The sequence below is a fragment of the Podarcis vaucheri genome (genome assembly GCF_965113315.1).
Source record: "Podarcis vaucheri genome assembly, chromosome: 4".
In the NCBI taxonomy this organism is placed as follows: Eukaryota; Metazoa; Chordata; class Lepidosauria; order Squamata; family Lacertidae; genus Podarcis; species Podarcis vaucheri.
Genome location: NC_138762.1, coordinates 54,919,430 through 54,938,193, shown reverse-complemented (window position 1 = coordinate 54,938,193; position 18,764 = coordinate 54,919,430). Strand labels below are relative to the sequence as shown.

Genomic DNA, 18,764 nt, shown 5'->3' with positions numbered 1-18,764 from the left:
TTTCTCAAAAGGAGTTTGCTTTATTTGCATTAAAACTGAAATGCACTAATGGTCAGGCAACATGTTTTTAACATACGGCAAACAAAAAATATAGGTGGCAAATATCTAAATTCTGAAGGAAGGCTGTTCAATATAGTAAGTGCGACCACCATTGAGAGAAAGACATTTTACACTTACTCTCCAAAGTATCCACGTGGCTGAAACCCTTTATCTGTTTTGAATACTTGGTATAAACTAATACTGGCTAGACTATATGTGATCTTGAATAAGGTCACATAAACAATGAAATACAACACAGAGACTGTGTTAAGACTGTGCTCTGTCAGTCACCTAAAGTCAACAACATGGTAACAATATTTGCATGCGTTTGGTTATAGCAAAAAATTATTTCCCTGTGAAAAGCCATCCTGTCAGTACATTTCAAAACTGCTGTAGTCTGTGTTACTCTGCTGTAACCTATAAATGTTCAGTAATCCTCACAGTTATTTATGCTTTATCAGCCAACACAGCATCCACAGTCGTAAAGTCTAGCTTTAGGATTGTCTTAGGATGTTTTTTCTATTTAACATACACACTCACACACAAACATATATTACATGTTTGTAAACTTCATTTAAGCACCAGCTTCTCGTCAAAATGAAGTAAACATTTTGGTAGTGAAATCAAGTGTTCTCCATACCTGAGCCTTTGTGCCAATAGCAATACACAAAACTCAAAATCTATGGTGCAAGAACCAGTTGTCAGGTCATGTCTTGGCACAAAGTCTTTCTTATATGGAAGCTAACAGCAAGATGCATAAATTGCAAGTTGCTATTTATGCACCCCCCTCATCTACCCATAATAATGGCTTCTATCCATTATTTTACAGAGTTATTCTGCTTTCTGTTCTTGGATTAAATGGGAGTCTTTAGTCCTAGAGATACCATCATCATTGGAATAGTTTCCTGAGTCTTGGCTGATCTCTTCCAGCTCTTTCTGGTCTTTAAAGTCGGTCAGATCAACTTCATTTAGAATGCTACTGTCAGCTATGACAACACAATTTTCTGTTGGCTCTTCTGAAGTTAGCAAGTACGAACTGCGCAAATCTTTTCCTTCAATGTTCTGCAGGTGGGAAAGTACACAGAAAGTAATGAAAATTACTGATGTCTACATATAGGGCGCTTTAGAAAGCTGTTGTGTTTGGTTAGAATAATGTACTATTAATATTTATTAAGGATGAGGGTATGGTTGGCATATGAAACACTGAAAAAGATAATAAAACCCCTTCTCCGAAGCATTAAACAGGCAACATCAGTCACTAGAATACAGTCTGAAATCTAGGAAGAAGCGATTTAGAACCACGGTACACATTATGTCTAATGCATGGCTGTCCACACCAAAGTTTGTACCCACATATTTAGTTTCTGCTTCCCCATCCATAATGACTCCTAACTTGTGCCCTGATGTCACAACATTTGACACCTCCCCGTACCCCTCCAGTCACTGATATGACACAAGTAGAGATGTGGACAATCAGTTAGATGCAGGAAAGTGATACTTAGAATTTTGTAACATCAGTATACAAGTTAAGCTCTCCTAGATGTCCTAGTGGGAGATGGGGAAGTTAACTGTGCAGCTTCTGTTTCTGGTAACAGCTGCTTCTTTCAATGGCACTTTGGGGGAATTTGACAAGAGAGAAGTAGTGGTAAAGAGACACATTGGAGGCAAAAGGAATTAGTACAGGAAAGAGTTGTGCTCAGGCTGCAATACAAGACTGTACACGCTGACTGCTATGTGGTGAAGGATGAATCTGGTTTCAGCTTGTAGCCCATTGACTAAATTGGCAACAGCCATGTGCATTATTACTCAAGTGCTGATTCCTTGGAAAAGCCTTCTGACGTACGAACAGCCAGGGTGCCCACCTGGCAGTCACCCAAAGTCACAGTGACAGCAGGTAATAGGCTGTTGCGCTGAGCAAGGCTCTTTTGCAAGCCTTTTCAAAGATTGGTGTAGCTGTTCCCAGGGAGCTTGAGATCAGTGCCTATCTGCTGATTGGCAAGAGAGGTTTACTTTCAATCCCTGATGTGCAACTGGAAGTACCCTTTAAGGCTCCCCCAGGAGGTTGCGGACTCTCCTTCCTTGGAGGTTTTTAAGCAGAGGTTGGATGGCCATCTGTCATGGATGCTTTAGCTGAGATTCTTGCATTGCAGGGGGTTGGACTAGATGGCCCTTGGGTCCCTTCTAACTCTTAAGATTCTATGATTATGCACTGACAGCCACATTTCCACCTGCCCCTCACCTGATATCACATAAGATTTCAGGTATGAGAGAGGTGGGTATAATTGGGGGGGGGGTCACCTTGCAGGCAAAACTGGCACCTATGCCAGTAATTAGGCCAATTATTGTTTATTATTTATTATTAACTATTGTTATTATACATTAAACAAAAGAGGAAAAACTAAAATAATGTAAGGAGTCTAAATCCAGGGTAGGGGGTGTTATACAGGATGGACAAGTGCATTAACAAAATGTCTAAAGTATTTCCCCAAAAAAATCCTATTTGTCGAGAATAATGGGTCTATTTGATGTTTATTCCTATACAAGAAAGAGGTCCACTACATAACAGCAAAGTCCTCAGGCTCAACATCACTACTCAGAACTTTAGATGAGAAGCAAGTTTTTCAGAGACAACTATGTGAAAAGTTTTTCCATATGATCTGTCTGGAAAGTTTTATCATTGTGTGTTTATGCCTCCAGGCTACTTTAGAAGGAAGGTCGACGTGTACATTTAAATAATGAAAACACCTATGGGCCGGAAGTTCTGCACTCATGCTGTAAATACATTATTGAATGCATTGTGTGATATCCAATGTTATTCACAGAGTAGACCCACTGTAGTCAATAGAGGGAGAAGAGCAAGGCAGCAGGATCCCGGTGCAGTGCTGGTGCTGCAGTGGAACCAATCCGATGCTTCTGCTGCTGTGTCTGCACTGTGCCTGCACCACATTCCTGCTGCCTTGCTCCTCTCTGTCTCAGTAAGGGCAAGTCAACTTTCACATTCGGTGAGATGAGAAAACAGCACAGCCACGCCAGCTGCTATTGGATGTTATACACAGCAAGATATAATAAAAAGGCCATTTCTATACCCACCATTAGACCTATAGGATGTCCCAAGTAATATGTCAGGCAGATGCACTACACAATATATTCAAGGGTAATGCAATATATACACCCCAGTCCAGAGCTCCTTGCATGAAGAGGAACTCCAGGTACACGCATGCCATTTTTGAGCCTGCAACAACCTATCTGTTAAGAAGAACACTGGGAATATCTCACTTCGCGCACACATTCTCTTTCTCTCTGTAAATGGCAAATGTATGCTTATTGTAAGCACTGCATACATAATAAGCACCCGTGATGTGATTTCTAGAATACTTGTCCTATAATTTTACTACTGCAAATAGCAAAGTAATAAAAGTCATATATACATACCTCTATGATCAGTGGAGGATGGCATGATGGAAAGAATGCATATTTGATCTGCTTGCGTATATAATATATAACACCAACTAAGACTGCTATTGAAACAATAACACCAAGAGTAATTCCAAAGACTTTAAAAATGACTGGATATAAAGATTTTCCTACAAAGAAAAAGAAATTAAAATGAGTTATATATTGAAAAAAATTCTGCAATAACCACTTTCTTAAGCTTATTTTTAAAGCCAGCAACTTAAACTTATGGCACTTGGAAAGTTGTTGTGGCGAGAAAAGATTTTGTGAAGGGGGGAGAGATGGAGATATAGCGCACTTGCTCACTCTTCCCTATACAAAACCTCAAAAATTAAATTGGTTCCAGTAAAAGTAAAAATGGTTTTATGCATGCTTTACATATAAGATACCTTTCCTTGTCAATCTTTCTTTGTAAACATTCCATGTTAAATAAAAAGTACATGCTTTTGGGATATTTTTCATAATTATCCCAATGTGCCAATCTTAGTTTACAATTAACTTCTGTTCCGTTACTTGAACTAAGCTTACAAATTTGTGTTCTATTCTTCAAATAGTTATATACATAATCTGTATTGATAATGTAATAAGCGCAGGGTATAAATCTTACCACTAGTGGTAATAATACCACTAATAATCAAACATGAGCCAAGGTTAATATATTCTAAACCAAACGTTAAAAATTGGTGATGTTGCCTGCATATACAACCAAGAGATTGGATTGTATACATACTCCTGTTTTATGGTTTTATACAGAATTGTTGTTTTTTTGTACAACATAGAATTTCAGAAAAACACATCACTTTAGATTTTTTTTAAAATACAAAGCAATGTATCATTTTTAAAAAAAAAAATAAAATAAAAATAAGTATTTCATACCTTTGGCAGTTTTAGTGCATGTCTCACTGCTAAACTCGCTACTTTTATTATACGCTGGAGCAAATGCTTGTACTTTTAGGCAGTATAAAGTAGAAGAGCTCAAGTCTGGGATTATAAATTGTGAAGATTTATTTTCCAGTTTCTTCTGTACAACAACAACAAAATACATAACAATGTAAACCAGAGCAAGCACTTATTGAAAACAAAGCTTGAAGACTGACATTCTGACTTTGGGTGCAAGTTGTAATGGCTATACTATATGCTCTGCAGATTCCAGGTATACTGTACTGAGGGTCAAGAAAATATACAGCCCAGGGCTTGGCAACAACTGACAGATGCCCGTGGGGCACTGATCCTTAGAACCTTAGTGCCTATGACTACTCCAACCAGTTGCAGCAGGCCTGGTTGTTGTATGTTGCTGAGCTATGCATTCTTTCAATCTCAAACACCTGTAGGATTAGCCAGAGATTAGCTGTCTGTGTCAGATGGGTATCCCTCAGTGCATTTGGGACAGTGTGTGTCTAGTATTTCGTATGATGCTGGAGCACTTCACTACATACAGGTACATTTGACATGGAATTAGCTAGCCAGAGACACCATATTCAGCATAAACCTGAAGGGGTTATAGATGGCCTAGAGAAAGAACAGGAGGGCTACATTATGAGTCAATTTTTAAATACATGCTTTTATCTATGTTTTATTTTTTTTTTTAAAAAACACACAAAATACATTACCTTGTCTTGTGGTGAAGAGTCTGCCCAGTACCAACCTTGGTAAATCAACTTATAGTGTTTACTCATCAAATTTTTTTCAGATTCTCCCGGAGCAGTAATGAAAATGTTAAGTGAATTTTCACTGGCATTAATCTTGACACTTGGTGGGCCCAGTTTAGCTTAAAAACAATGTTATACAATGTGTTAAAACATTTGAATTCAACAAAACATGTTGCAATATAATGCTGAATTAACAATCCCAGCCCAACGTAGGGCTTTTATGCTGGCCCGGTTGAATGTTTTTCCCTCAGCTTTTGTCAGGGGAAGATATCAAAACATCCCTAGAAACAAGAGACTCTGCAGATGCTCTATGAATGTCCCGGACACTGTAGAGCATATTCTCTTTCATTGTCCATTGTACAGTACGCTCCGTCAACGCGTGCTGTCCCCTCTTCTGGGTGGCCTGGAACCCCAACAAGGTGAATGTGTGGGATTCTGCCTATCCGACGTTGACCAAAGGGTAACGGCGGGGGTAGCTGAGTTTTTGGTAGCAGCCCTCCAAGGAGCAGGTTAACAAGGAAAATCACTGACTCTATATGTGTATATATATATATGTTTGTAGCCAACCGCTGCCTTCTTACATATACTTCAAGTCACTTATATGTTACTTTTTCTTTTACGGTTTTATCTGTACAATGCCTAATAAAGGTTTGATTTCAATATAATGCTGTCGCTAAAGCTCAAGCACAAGGCAAAATCTCTGTTTCAGTAGAATGTAAAATGAATTAACTGATGGAAATTGTGGTACTGTGGTATGTTAAGTTGCAACATATATACACACTGTTGTTGTTGTTGCTATTGGTTCTGGGGGCAAGTTCTAAATCTAAACACATATTTTTGAGGACATCTGTGAGTTTTAGCAAGCAGCCATCAGGAACTAGTGATAGGTAACTCTAGTTCATTTCAGTGGCACTGGTGCCATTGTGGTACACAAGAGGTTGCACAGCAGTAGAGCTTGCTGAACTTTCAAACTGTTGTGAGCTATATGTTGAGAAGGTCTTAATTTTTTCTAACCATACAAGAAGAAAATGTAACAATGTGATGATGTATAGGCTGCTGTACAAGATTGCAAAAATTAACAAATACATACACAAAAAGCGGCACCTATAAATGATAACGCATATCAGAAGAAGGTGACACTTACTGTCTTCTATAGGCTCAAATTTTAGCATTTTAGACCAAGGTGATTTACTATGGTTATTCACAGCCTGTACTTGGAGATAGTAAATTCCAATGAAGTTGACGGAACGTGATAAATCACAGTATTTGGTTGTAACGTGTTCACATCCAGATACACTACGCCAGTTTTTTGAGATATCATGAGACGTCTGTGCTTCAAAACCACTATTAGAACAACAGAAGATTGATTAAATAAGTACAATACTTGTATCAGCAGACAGTTCCTAACTGTTGATGTTTACTTGAATGTTAGCTCCACTGAGCCTCATGTGAGCTGCATGGGATTGCAGGGTTAATCAGACTTGGCAGTCAAATTGATCTGACACAATTGACAATTTACTGTATTTTTTGCTCTATAAGACTCACTTTTTCCCTCCTAAAAAGTAAGGGGAAATGTGTGTGCGTCTTATGGAGCGAATGCAGGCTGCGCAGCTATCCCAGAAGCCAGAAAAGCAAGAGGGATCGCTGCTTTCGCTGCGCAGCAATCCCACTTGTTGTTCTGGCTTCTGATATTCAGAATAATTTTTTTCTTGTTTTCCTCCTCCCAAAACTAGGTGCGTCTTATGGTCTGGTACGTCTTATAGAGTGAAAAATACGGTAATATGTCGTCTTTTCATAGAAGGGACAGCAAGTAACCACCACATACTTCACCCAATCAATGACCTGCTTGAATCCTTTGGTTTGCAGTGTTCCAGCCCATGCAATGGAAGGATAACCCCCCAGAAATATAGCCCATAGCGGTGAACCTTTTTGGCCCACTGGTCCCCCTGTGGTGGAGCCCACCTGCCTATCCTCTAGTATCATACTGACACCATGTGCTTGGCAGGTAGGTTGGCCCACATACCTGTGAAAATTGGCCCTTGGGGATGGGGGGGGGGGGAGATACCATCCAAGCAGAATTAAGCTCCTCACACATCAGATAATGGTTTGCAAACTGGTCCAAGCAGATTGCTCATTTTCTCAAGTGCTCCTGCTCAAAGCTTCACAACTTCCTTACGTTACCTATCAGGCTTGCTTTTTAAGCATAAATTAGATGGAATGTAAAAAGCTAAGACTGAAGACAGGCATGGCAAGGATTCTTACTTGAGAAACTGTACAATGAAGCTCACATTTCCATCGTACGTATTATCCCAATGCAAAACGAAGTTTGTATTCAGTGCGTGAACCTGGAGCTTTTCAGGACGAGGCAGACCAGCCCAAGCTATAAAAAGGAGGAAAGAAAAATTTATAAACAATCCATCTAGTTAGGTTCATGAACAATGTTACACGTTAATAGTTTGAAACTCCAATCCTATAAAGAGGCCAGAACCAAAACGTCATGAAGCTTCTGAAACCAGAACCCCAGGAGTTGCTCAGCAAACCATGCCCAGGGCTTCACGGTACAGTGGTGCCTCGCAAGACGAAAAGAATCCGTTCCGCGAGTCTCTTCGTCTTGCGGTTTTTTCGTCTTGCGAAGCAAGCCCATTAGCGGCTTAGCGGATTAGCGCTATTAGCAGGCTTAGCGGATCAGCTGATAAGCGGCTTAGCAGATCAGCTGATAAGCGGCTTAGCGGATCAGCTGTTAAGCGGCTTAGCGGATCAGCTGATAAGCGGCTTAGTGGATCAGCTGTTAAGCAGCTTAGCGGATCAGCTGTTAAGCAGCTTAGCGGCTTAGGATCAGCTGATAAGCGGCTTAGCGGCTTGGGAAAAAGGGGGGGAAAGGGAAAAAAACCCGCAGGAACTCGCAAGACATTTTCGTCTTGCGAAGCAAGCCCATAGGAAATTCATTTTGCGAAGCACCTCCAAAACGGAAAACCCTTTCGTCTAGCGGGTTTTCCGTCTTGCAAGGCATTTGTCTTGCAGGGCACCACTGTATTATACAAATAAATGCCACTAATATTATGCAAGATGTTGTTTACAAACAAAAAGCAGGGAGAGAAGGTGCTTGTGCTTTCACAAGCAGCACCCTGCTCGATTCTGACCACAGAATACCCACTTCAAGGAGATTTATTCCCCACCCACCCCCGCCCAGCACACTAGAACCATAGCTGTCAACCTTCCCCTTTTTTGCGGGAAATTCCCATATTCCAGCGCCGTTTCCTGCTGCTTCCCGCTGCTATCCCAGATTGTTAGATATCCCGTAGACTGTCCCCAGGATAGGTGAGGCTGCTGATCCCTTATTTTCAAATCCGAAAGTTGACAGCTTTGCTGCTGATCCCATTTTCGAGGCTGCTGATCCCTTATTTTATTTTCAAATCTGAAAGTTGACAGCTATGTCTAGAACAGATTTGAATTGTTAAAATCAATAGAAAATAAATACCTTTTGGTGTCTGTATACAAATGTCTGGACTATTGAAAGCATTGTGATCAACCATATGTACTTTAACCTTCATGCAGTAAGCAGTCTCTGGCTCAAGGTCTTGAATGGTTTGTCCTGGAAAAATATCCTGGATTTTTTCCTGCAGAAACAGACAGTTGCATGTAACATATTACGATTGTTGATTACTTCCATGGGCAGTTATTTTTATGTGAATCCAGAAAAAAAAGCTAAGATTTTTTACTGGGTCAACAATACTAATATTGGTATCATTATTTCAGAAAGACAGATATACAGTATGACATCTATAGCTTGAATGAACAGATTGTATTTTATTATGTATCTGAAGGCAGCCATGTTTAGGGAAGCTTTTGATATTTAATAACTATTGTAATTTAATATTTTGTTGGAAGATGCCCAGAGTGGCTGGGGAAACCCAGCCAGATGGGCGGGGTATAAATAATAAATTATTATTATTTGAACATTTTAAAAACATGCTCAATCATTCAATGCTAGTTAAAGGACTCGGGATGCAAAGAAATCCAGCTTAAAACGTGTTGGTCTGCCTCCTGTTTTACTATACTCAGCAAACTGAGTATCTGCTTAGGTCAAATTTTATCCACAACATAAAAATGGCACCATTGTGCATAAGACAGAGCTTCTTTTTCAGTTTTTCTGTTTCTGCAATGAAATCCATCACTATATTGTATTAAAAAAATATTACTATCAGGAAGATAATCTGTACAACAAAAGCTCATCAGGGCAAAATGGTCTGAGTATACAACAACTGCAGACTGCCCAACTGCAGACTGTCAATTAGCTTCTTGGTCCAATTTGAAGTTCTGGTTTTGACCTATAAAGCCTTAAACAGTTCAGGATCACAATACCTCGAGGACCACTTCTCTCCATATGAACTGACACAAACCCTGTGATCAGGTATGGAGGGTGGCAATACCCTACGGTGGCTCCTGGTCTGTGGAATGCTCTCCTCAGGGAGGCTTGCCTGGCGCCTTCATTACATATCTTTAGGCACCAGAAAAAAAACATTTCCCCCAGGCCTTTGGCTAATTAAACAATCTACAGTATAGCCTTTTAAACTGAGTGTGTGTGTGTGGGGGGGGTGTTATTGTTTCATTTGTTATTATGTTGTGTGTTTTTATACTGTAAACTGCCCTGCGGTATATAAATTTAATAAAGAGTAATAATAATATTGGTTTAAACATAACATGCAATAGGATATGCACATAAAATGCTGCATTTGTTATTTCTAGTGTTATTTATTCTATGGAATTCTGTTCATGCATTTTGATATAAGGTTTAATTCCTTGCCAGATGTAAACAGATCTAGATCCTGATGGGGAGCTGTTCACATGTCTGGATTGGAGCCTGTAAACTACCGTATTTTTCGCTCTATAACACGCACCTGACCATAACACGCACGTAGTTTTTAGAGGAGGAAAATCCGTAGGCATGCCACCCATAGGCATTTCCTCCATAACACGCACAGACATTTCCCCTTACTTTCTAGGAGGAAAAAAGTGAGTGTTATGGTGCAAAAAATACGGTACTTCCTGGCACCTCTAAAGCTGAAAGCAAGCAACTAAGCATCTCATGCATTCAGGTTACACAAGTAAGCTGAGATACTGGCAAAGAGCTCTCAACACAAACTGAACCACTACCATACCATTTTTCAGGTTAGCGAAAGCACTATGGAGTTCCATGGGATTTCTAAATAAATGGTTACAGGAGTGCAGTTTTAGATGTTTAGCATTTTTGTTCTGGAAGTGAATACGTGTAACACATGATTTAAATGTGAAGGAATATTTCTGCAAAGAAAGCAAATCTTAAGTGTAGAGAAATTTAGCACCTGAGGATAGGATGAGTTTTTCCAGATAGTTAGCTTGTAGCTTAGAGACAGGTCCCACATTTTTCTTTGCTGGTTTGCTTCAGGACTGAAAATGATGATTTTCACATCTCCTCCATATATTGATTCTAACTGAACACTTGGGGGACCGACTTGGGCTGCAGACCAAGATAACGACATAACTTAAGTACACTTAAAAGTTTGTACTATTCATATTCATAGTCATAGTGCTTTTGATGAAAGCACTATGATGAAATTCTGATTATGGTGACTCTGCTCCCAACAACAACAACAACAACAACAACTTATTTATATCCCGCCCATCTGACTGAGTTTCCCCAACCATTCTGGGTGGCTCCCAATCAAGTGTTAAAAACAATACAGCATTAAATATTAAAAACTTCCCTAAGTGATGTTTGCCACAAAGTTCAGTCTTGTATAGCTGTTTTACCTAAAAAATAAATAGCTAGTGCAGGGGGGATAGAAAAACTAGACCGTGACAGCGGCAGGAAGAGAGAGGGGCTTTAACCTTTGCCCCTGCCAGTCCCAGTTGAAACTGGGCCCCTCCTTGCAGGGTATAAAAGGTAAAGGTAAAGGTACCCCTGCCCGTACGGGCCAGTCGTGTCCGACTCTAGGGTTGTGCGCCCATCTCACTTAAGAGGCTGGGGGCCAGCGCTGTCCGCAGACACTTCCGGGTCACGTGGCCAGCGTGACGAAGCTGCTCTGGCGAGCCAGCACCAGCGCAGCACATGGAAACGCCGTTTACCTTCCCGCTATAAAGCGGTCCCTATTTATCTACTTGCACTTAGGGGTGCTTTCGAACTGCTAGGTGGGCAGGAGCTGGGACCGAAAGACGGGAGCTCACCCCGCCGCGGGGATTTGAACCGCCGACCATACAATCGGCAAGTCCTAGACACTGAGGTTTTACCCACAGCGCCACCCGCGTCCCGCCTTGCAGGGTATACACAATGAGAATTTTTCTTCCATTGTGAACAGCAGGTGTGAGGTAGCTGTGTCTCATTCTAACAGGGACCATAGCAGGGTCAAAGAGTAAGTACCCTCCCTGTGTGCCATGGATGGACTCCAGCTCGCCCAACAATTATACGAATGCAAATTACATAGCATATGTCACCTCTAGTTTGGCCCTATGGAGGCAAAGAAGCAATAAACGCCTTGCTCACCTTCCCTCCTACCTCCTGCAGCCGGACTGATTCTAATCCCACCCCTCCACCACAACAGACAGGAAAGGAGAGTGGAAGCAGGATTAGCATCAGCGTCTAGCATTCTTGGGCGGCTGTCAGGGCCCCAAGACTGAGCAGTGTCAGGTGGTGGCTACACCTAGCTTTTTAATTTCCCACAATACACCTGACCTAGCACCATTCTGGGGCATCGTAGAGAATTAAAAGGGTGGCTAGTCAAAGCCACCCAGCACTGCTTGGAATGCTAACACCACAGCCGAAATTTGAAACTAATACTCTATTCAATGAACTATGAAGCAACCAATACTGTGAAGTTGGAATTTACTCATTATTGTTCACAGCGAAAAATAACATTTTTCAAATAACAACTGTATAAAGCGTATAACAACTGTATAAAAATAACACCTGTATAAAGCGTAACTTGAATAAACTAGGCACATATTCTTACCTTCTGTATAAGGAGAAAATACTAAATAAGCCCAGGAAGAGTGCTCTTCTCCTGTGTCTGCTCTTACACTCACATTATAAAGCTGAAAATAGTCTGTTATAGCTGATGAAAGGTCACATTCTGTGATTCTTACAGCCTGACACTCGGGAATAAGTGACCAGCTTTCAGCATTGCTCTCTTCACTGTCTGATTCACTGAAAGAAAAAAGCAAAGCAGTCCTCAGACATTATGGATCAGTAAGCATTCATTACAGTATCTTTGTGTAAAATTCATTTCAATTTTGATCCACAGCACCCGGAATGCAAAAAAAAGGAAGCCGCATTTTTATTTTTCTAATTCATCAGTATCAGTCTTTTCGCTGTGTAGTTCTCAACATATACATAGGCCGAGCCATACATATATGCCCCTGATTTTAGTTGTCCACTCGTTCATGGATGGTATTCTCATTCCGTCCCCCCCCCCCGCCCCTGCCAATTTTAATAAATAATAATTTTGGCAGTAGTTAAGAGATGTTGCATTAATCCCATGTCTTCTATTAGTACAATTTCTTTAACATATCCGAATAGCAAAATTAGAGGATCTGTGGGTAAAGTAAAGCCAGTTATTGCTTCAATTTCCATTGCTATGTCTTTCTAGAATTTTCTAATTTTGGGATAGGTCCAAAATATATGCTACATCATAGCATTTGCAGTTTTACCCCTCCAACAGGCACAACTGGCTGTTCTGTCTATCTGGTGTCTTGTAAACATTTTCTTTGGCAGATACAGCAACTCATGGACTAGGACAGAACTCACATACTGAAGAAAAGCTCCAGCAACATTTCAAAAGTCTCTGTTACAAGTCGTTGATGTGAGTCACAGTACAACTGAGAACTTACCTTTGGTACTGAATTGAAAAGGTCCCATTGAGGCCACATGAATTATTCCAGAGCCATTTCAGAGTGATGTTCGTATCAACAATGAAAACTGTAACGTTCTGAGGTGGTTCCAAACATGTCAACCCTATGGATATTTGTGAAAAATGAAAAGAATTATGTCAAGGCTATAATAGACACAACTGCATGCAGTGTGCCATTAACCACCTTCTGCACTTTACTGAAGAACTTAGTAAGAGAGCAACAGGAAACAGACAGGAAATGCAAGTAAGCAGATAATAAATATCTGCAGAAAAGGAAGTGAAATATGGAGATTCCCTTACCTTCTTTCTGAGTAACCCTATGTTGAGGTGGCATAATATTGACAACATTTCTGATTCTTATGTTTTCTGGACAAGGTACTTTCTATTCAAGTTTTCTGAGGAAGTAGTCAGTTTTTAATGTTTGCTCCAGCAAAAGTCATCAGAACAGTTTAAAGCACACCCATGCAAATGTGCACTTGCTTTTTCAGCAGTATTGTGCAATTTGAAGCTTATTATTATTATTACATGTACAGCTTGGGAAACTAGGTCTTGTAGCTGATGCCTACAGAAAGTAGACATTAGCTCTACTAAAGCCTCAGGCACTTTGAAGCATTATGCAGGATATCTGCAGGCCCTTTGTGGTGCTTTGAGGTCCCAACTACTAGACTTCAAAGCACCCAATCATCTGCCGTCATTGGGACATCAAGTGATTTGCAGGTGGGAGGTCCCACCCATCTGTTCACTTTGGCCTGCACAGCTAGGACCAGATAATTACCGGTATTTGTCCACAGAGCACACAAAATTCCACAATTCTGGCATACCTTATTCCAAGAGATTTGTATGAAGAAAATATGTTATTTACAGTATTTGTTTTCTGACTCTTTCCTAATGATCTCTAACATGAAGCTCACATTTTTCACAGGAACTGTACATTGAGTCAGCATTTCTATCACATTATCCACCACAACCTACAACATCTATTTCCTGGTCAGTCACTGGCCAGGTCTCATCAATATATCTGTGAAGCTGGATTTTTTTTTGTCCTAATATACATCACTTTTTACTTATTTGCACTGAACTGCATTTGTCATTCTAATTCCCATTCATCCAGACTGGAGAGATCTTTTTGGAGCTCTTTGCTATATACCTTTTTGTTTTAACCATCCTAGATCATTGGATGTCATCAGCAAACTTGACCACCTTACTGCTCACCCCTAATTCCAGAAAAGAAAATAAGACTTTGAGTGAATTAGCTTCCCCATTAATATTTCCCCATTATTCCCCATTAAAGGGGAAATACACAAAGGATCTAATGAAACATTGGACTTCACTTATTTATGAAGTCCACATTATTATTTTTTAAAAACACACCCAATATCCATGTATTTAAAAGAAAAAATTCAAAGAATAGGCCTAAAAGGGGACCAATGCCATCTAGTTTTACAACTCTTGCTGGAAGTAGAATACTTAGATGCAAAAGGGGACAGGGCTTCTGCACCTTTAATAGCTGTGTGATTCTGCTGTTATAAAGTTAAATCAATACATTGAAAAAGAACTTTTCTTCCTATGACCTCTTGTGATCCATAACTGCTGTGTCAGCTTTCACATAAGAGGTATTTCCCCAGACTTTTTTGTGCCACTTCAATAAGGGAAGTCCTTGTAAATCTTTCCAGTATTTAGCAATCTGAGTTCTTGCTGCCACTAATAAAAACCTGACCAGTTTCTCACAACATCTTGATTTTTTCCAGTGAACACATTTCAAAAAGCAAGTTCTGGTGTCTTTTGTAATGGTGTTCCATTTATCTCTGAGATCTCCCAGTCTTCCCACATATGGGTGAACAACTCCACTTTGCCACATGGTTTCCCACAGATTGATGAGGTTTTAGATATACATGACAGTCTCAAATATGTTAAATACAATTTTTGAACCATTTGGAAGGATGTTTCTCTGAGACAGAATGCTTTTCTATTGTTATATTCCAATCCTTTCCCCATAACATTCTAAAACTGTTTCCTGCTTCCGGCCAGCAGCTACTGCAAATCATCTCTGCAATTTACTACTACATCCACACCATACCCTGAAATACATCTGTACCCTCTCCAATTTATTGAAAGTGAATCCTCTTTAGCCCTCCCATCTAAATGTGCTAAGACACAAGCAGGAACAGGCAGGGCAATCCTTGTTCCTTCTGGGAACACTGTGCAGCCTCCCTCAGACAAATACTGATCATGCATTGGTTGAATAGTTTGGCTGGAACACACAGTATCTGTGGTTTACCCCTTTTGCATCCGTTTGCTTCTTCATACAGTCAACCTGAATACCTACAGCTGTGATGTGAACTTGCTGGAAACATTTCCAATTCCAATTAGGGCCATCTTAATAGGATAATTTGCACTGGGAAATTAGAGAGTGATCTAATCTAGCATTTTTATTTAACTTGCAATTAGTAAACAATGCCCAAAGTATTGAAACTGCCAAGTCTCCTTATTACATTTTCAGTTGGCATCCATTCATTGTTACCAAACAGTTGGGGGAAGCGAATGCAAAAATAAAGCACTGGAAAATTGTTTGCTGCATATTACTGACCTGAAGAGCCCTTCAGTGATGGTTATAAGAAACAGACTGACATTATTTTACTGTATTTAAGGTAGCAACCCAAAGTACTGTTTAAAAGCTGTATTGCTCCTAATTGTCAAGCTTCCCTTACATGACACCACAGATGAGGACATTATTGTACAATTCTACAGTTGGCCATGCCAATGCATAGAATGGCCTTCGCCAACTAGATGTTTTGGGCTACAATTGCCATCCGCTCCAGCCAACATGGTCAATGGTTAGGGATAGTGGGAGTTGTAGTCCAAGACATGCAGAGGGCTCCTTGATCAAAGAAAGCTCAGTCCTGTCCTAACATGTTTTCTGGTCATTATATAGTGCCATCAGCATACATGGCACTTTACAAAGTGTTGTAAGGAAAAACAGGCATCTCCCTGTTCCAAGGAGCTTACAATTTAAACTAGACACCACCCCGCTATTCCCCGACCTGATCTGGAGGCTGGCGGGGGGGGGGAGAGAAGCAAGCTTGCTTCTCCCCATCGCCAGCCCCACAAGCTCGGGGGATAGCAGGGAGGTGGAGCGCCGCCACCCCGCTATTCCCCAACCTGATCTGGAGGCTGGTGGGGAGAAGAAGCAAGCTTGCTCCCCCCCCGCCAGCCCCACAAGCTTGGGGGATAGTGGGGAGGCGGAAAGCGGAGCGCCGCCACCCCGCTATTCCCGGACCTGATCTGGAGGCTGGCGGGGAGAAGAAGCAAGCTTGCTTCCCCCCCCCCGCCAGCCCCACAGGCTCGGGGGACAGCAGGGCAAGCCGCTGCCCCACGGAGGCTAGAGAGGCTGTCCCTGAAGGCAGAAGAGGGAGACGGAGCGCTCCGTCTCCCTCTTCTAGCTTGGGGGTGGCTGCGCAAACCTGGGGGGGGGGAAATAAATTTTTTTTCCCTTGATCCCCCCCCCAAAAAAACTAGGTGCATCCTATGGGCCGGTGCATCCTATAGGGCGAAAAATACGGTAATCAGTCAAATGCAGTTCCAACACACTTAAAATTTGGGCTGCTTTGGAATTAGGATTAAGTGACTATAGCAAAGGATGTGTGGGTTTTGAGAAGAGCACTAAAGGGGAGAGATAGTATCACATATTTAGGGAGGGGCAGGTACACAAGTGCTATAGTATAGATACATAAGTATCTACAGAACAAGATATTACACACGTTTTAAAAAGCAGGATTCAAAGTTCTGCATGTTTTACATTATGGGTCCATACAGCTTCCAAGATCAGAGGCAGCATACTAGTCACAGGAGAACACCAATGAGGGAGGTGTTCTGCCTGTAAGCATCCCATAGACATCAAGTTAGCCACAGTGGTAAGTAAGATGCTGTGCTGAATAGGCCTTGGGTCTGATCCAGCAAGGTTTTTCTTATGTACTCATCATAACAGGGTGCAATATCTATTCACAAAAACACACACATGAGGATAAAGTTCTAGGACTAAATATAGAGTGCTCTTTCCTTCATGCATGTTACTACTTACAAGCAGCGCTTTTTTCGGGGGGGGGGCGCAGGGGTACACATACCCTTAAACATTTTGTGAATCTCAGTTTGGCCTCATTGAGGGGCAGTATTTCAATATGAGTAGGAAAACGAGAGTACCCCTAAACATTTTTAAAAAGAAAAAAAAGCACTGCTTACAAGGCTTCACACCCTGCACTTGTGGTAAAGGTCAAAACCCTAATAACTACAGCAAAGGGAAACAGCGGTTTAACATACAGCAGGGTATGCCCATAGCTATCCATATTTTCAGCACCTATTTTATTTTGCTATTACAGTGGTACCTTGGGTTAAGTACTTCCGGAGGTCCGTTCTGAACCTGAAACTGTTCTTAACCTGAAACTCCACTTTAGCTAATGGGGCCTCCTGCTGCCGCCGCGCCGCTAGAGCACGATTTCTGTTCTCATCCTGAAGCAAAGTTCTTAACCTGAAGCACTATTTCTGGGTTAGCGGAGTCTGTAATCTGAAGCGTATGTAACCTGAGGTACCACTGTATTGTGCGTTTTTGCACGCTACTCCATGAAACACACCTCTTAACTTACCCACCCATGCTACTTAACCCGTGCCCCCAGTATGATCCCACCAAGCAGCTGCCATTGGTTCATCTGGTATTGTCTGCTACACTGACCAGCAGGCAGGTCAGCTCTCCGAGGTTTCGGGCAGGGTTTTCTCCCGGCGGCCCTGCCTGGAGATTCCGGGAGCGGAGTTGAGGGGGACGGGGGAACCTTCTGCATTCCAAGCAGGTGTTCTTCCACCGGGCCACAGCCCTTCCCCCCAAAAGCCACCGCAGGCAAATCTACGAGCGCAAGCGAAGCGGAGAGCGAGCGCGATTCCTGGAAGCCCTGCATTATCAGCGCTCGGAGCGGAGAGAACTCGCGCCGCCTTTCCTGGAAGCCCGTCTTCCTACCCGGCAACGCGAGGCTGCACCAAAGCGAAAGCCCTCAGCTTCGCTGCCTACCCTCGCCCGCCCCAGGGATGAGGGTCACCCACGAGCAACGGGGAGCCCAGGGGAACGCCCGCGCCCACCCCCCACAGTTCCTCTTTCTGAGAGGAGGAGAGAGGGAGGGAGACACACACACACACACACACACACACACACACACACACAGGCGTCCCGCCGCCCCGTCCTCAGTCCCGAGGAAAGGCGGGCTCGGCGGCGGCGGCGCATAGACAGAGGGAGGGCCCTGCAAACGCACCTGTGCAGAAAGGCGCCGCTCCCAGCGTTGCCACGGCTACAAGCAGAGCGCGCGCCGCCTTCATGGCGAGCCCGGGGCGAGCGAGACGTCCCAACTGCCGAGCGACTTTTCCGCCGCCGCTTGCCCCAAGGCCGGCCCCTGCCACGTGATCGCGACACTGTCAACAACAAGGAGGCAGCGTCGCTTCCGCGCGGAGCATGCGCAAGACTCTTCGAGCTCGTAGAGATAAGACCTTGCAGAGCAGATCTCTCCTCGTCTTTGTGGGTTAGGCGGGAAGCTGGTTTGGGGGATTTTGGAAGGGTGCAGGTGGGGGAGAAGGGCGGGGATTTCATTAGGCTTAACTGCCTTGGACGCAGCAAAGGCGCGTTTCGCAGAAAGGGAGCGCGGCTCGAATTTAAATGAAGTTCAATTCTTCAATTCAATTCTTCAATTAGCCCCAAATCCTTCAG

At 42.3% G+C, this 18,764-nt stretch overlaps 1 protein-coding gene across 2 annotated transcripts; it reads right to left on the bottom strand.

The window, feature by feature from the left end:
• Positions 1-91: 91 nt before the first annotated feature.
• Positions 92-18,477, bottom strand: IFNAR1 (interferon alpha and beta receptor subunit 1). 2 transcript variants are annotated; one of them, XM_082221235.1, is made up of 11 exons: positions 18,316-18,477; positions 13,005-13,128; positions 12,128-12,321; positions 10,484-10,638; positions 8,620-8,758; positions 7,404-7,521; positions 6,286-6,485; positions 5,103-5,260; positions 4,369-4,513; positions 3,472-3,623; positions 92-1,101 (listed from the first exon to the last, which is right to left on the bottom strand). In XM_082221235.1, exons 1-11 carry the CDS (start codon positions 18,377-18,379, stop codon positions 871-873), a joined length of 1,680 nt encoding a protein of 559 aa, XP_082077361.1. In that variant the 5' UTR covers positions 18,380-18,477; the 3' UTR covers positions 92-870. The 2 variants fall into 2 exon arrangements, with proteins under 2 accessions (XP_082077361.1, XP_082077362.1); XM_082221236.1 differs by lacking the exon at positions 18,316-18,477 and adding an exon at positions 13,325-13,796.
• Positions 18,478-18,764: the final 287 nt, after the last annotated feature.

Excerpts from the sequence above, each read along its gene's own strand:
- IFNAR1 (XM_082221235.1), bottom strand. The coding sequence starts at position 18,379 with ATGAAGGCGGCGCGCGCTCTGCTTGTAGCCGTGGCAACGCTGGGAGCG. Across the intron at positions 7,522-8,619 it reads TTGTATACAGACACCAAAAG|CTTGGGCTGGTCTGCCTCGT; the intron begins GTATTTATTTTC and ends TCCTTTTTATAG. Across the intron at positions 6,486-7,403 it reads TTCATTGTACAGTTTCTCAA|TGGTTTTGAAGCACAGACGT; the intron begins GTAAGAATCCTT and ends TTGTTCTAATAG.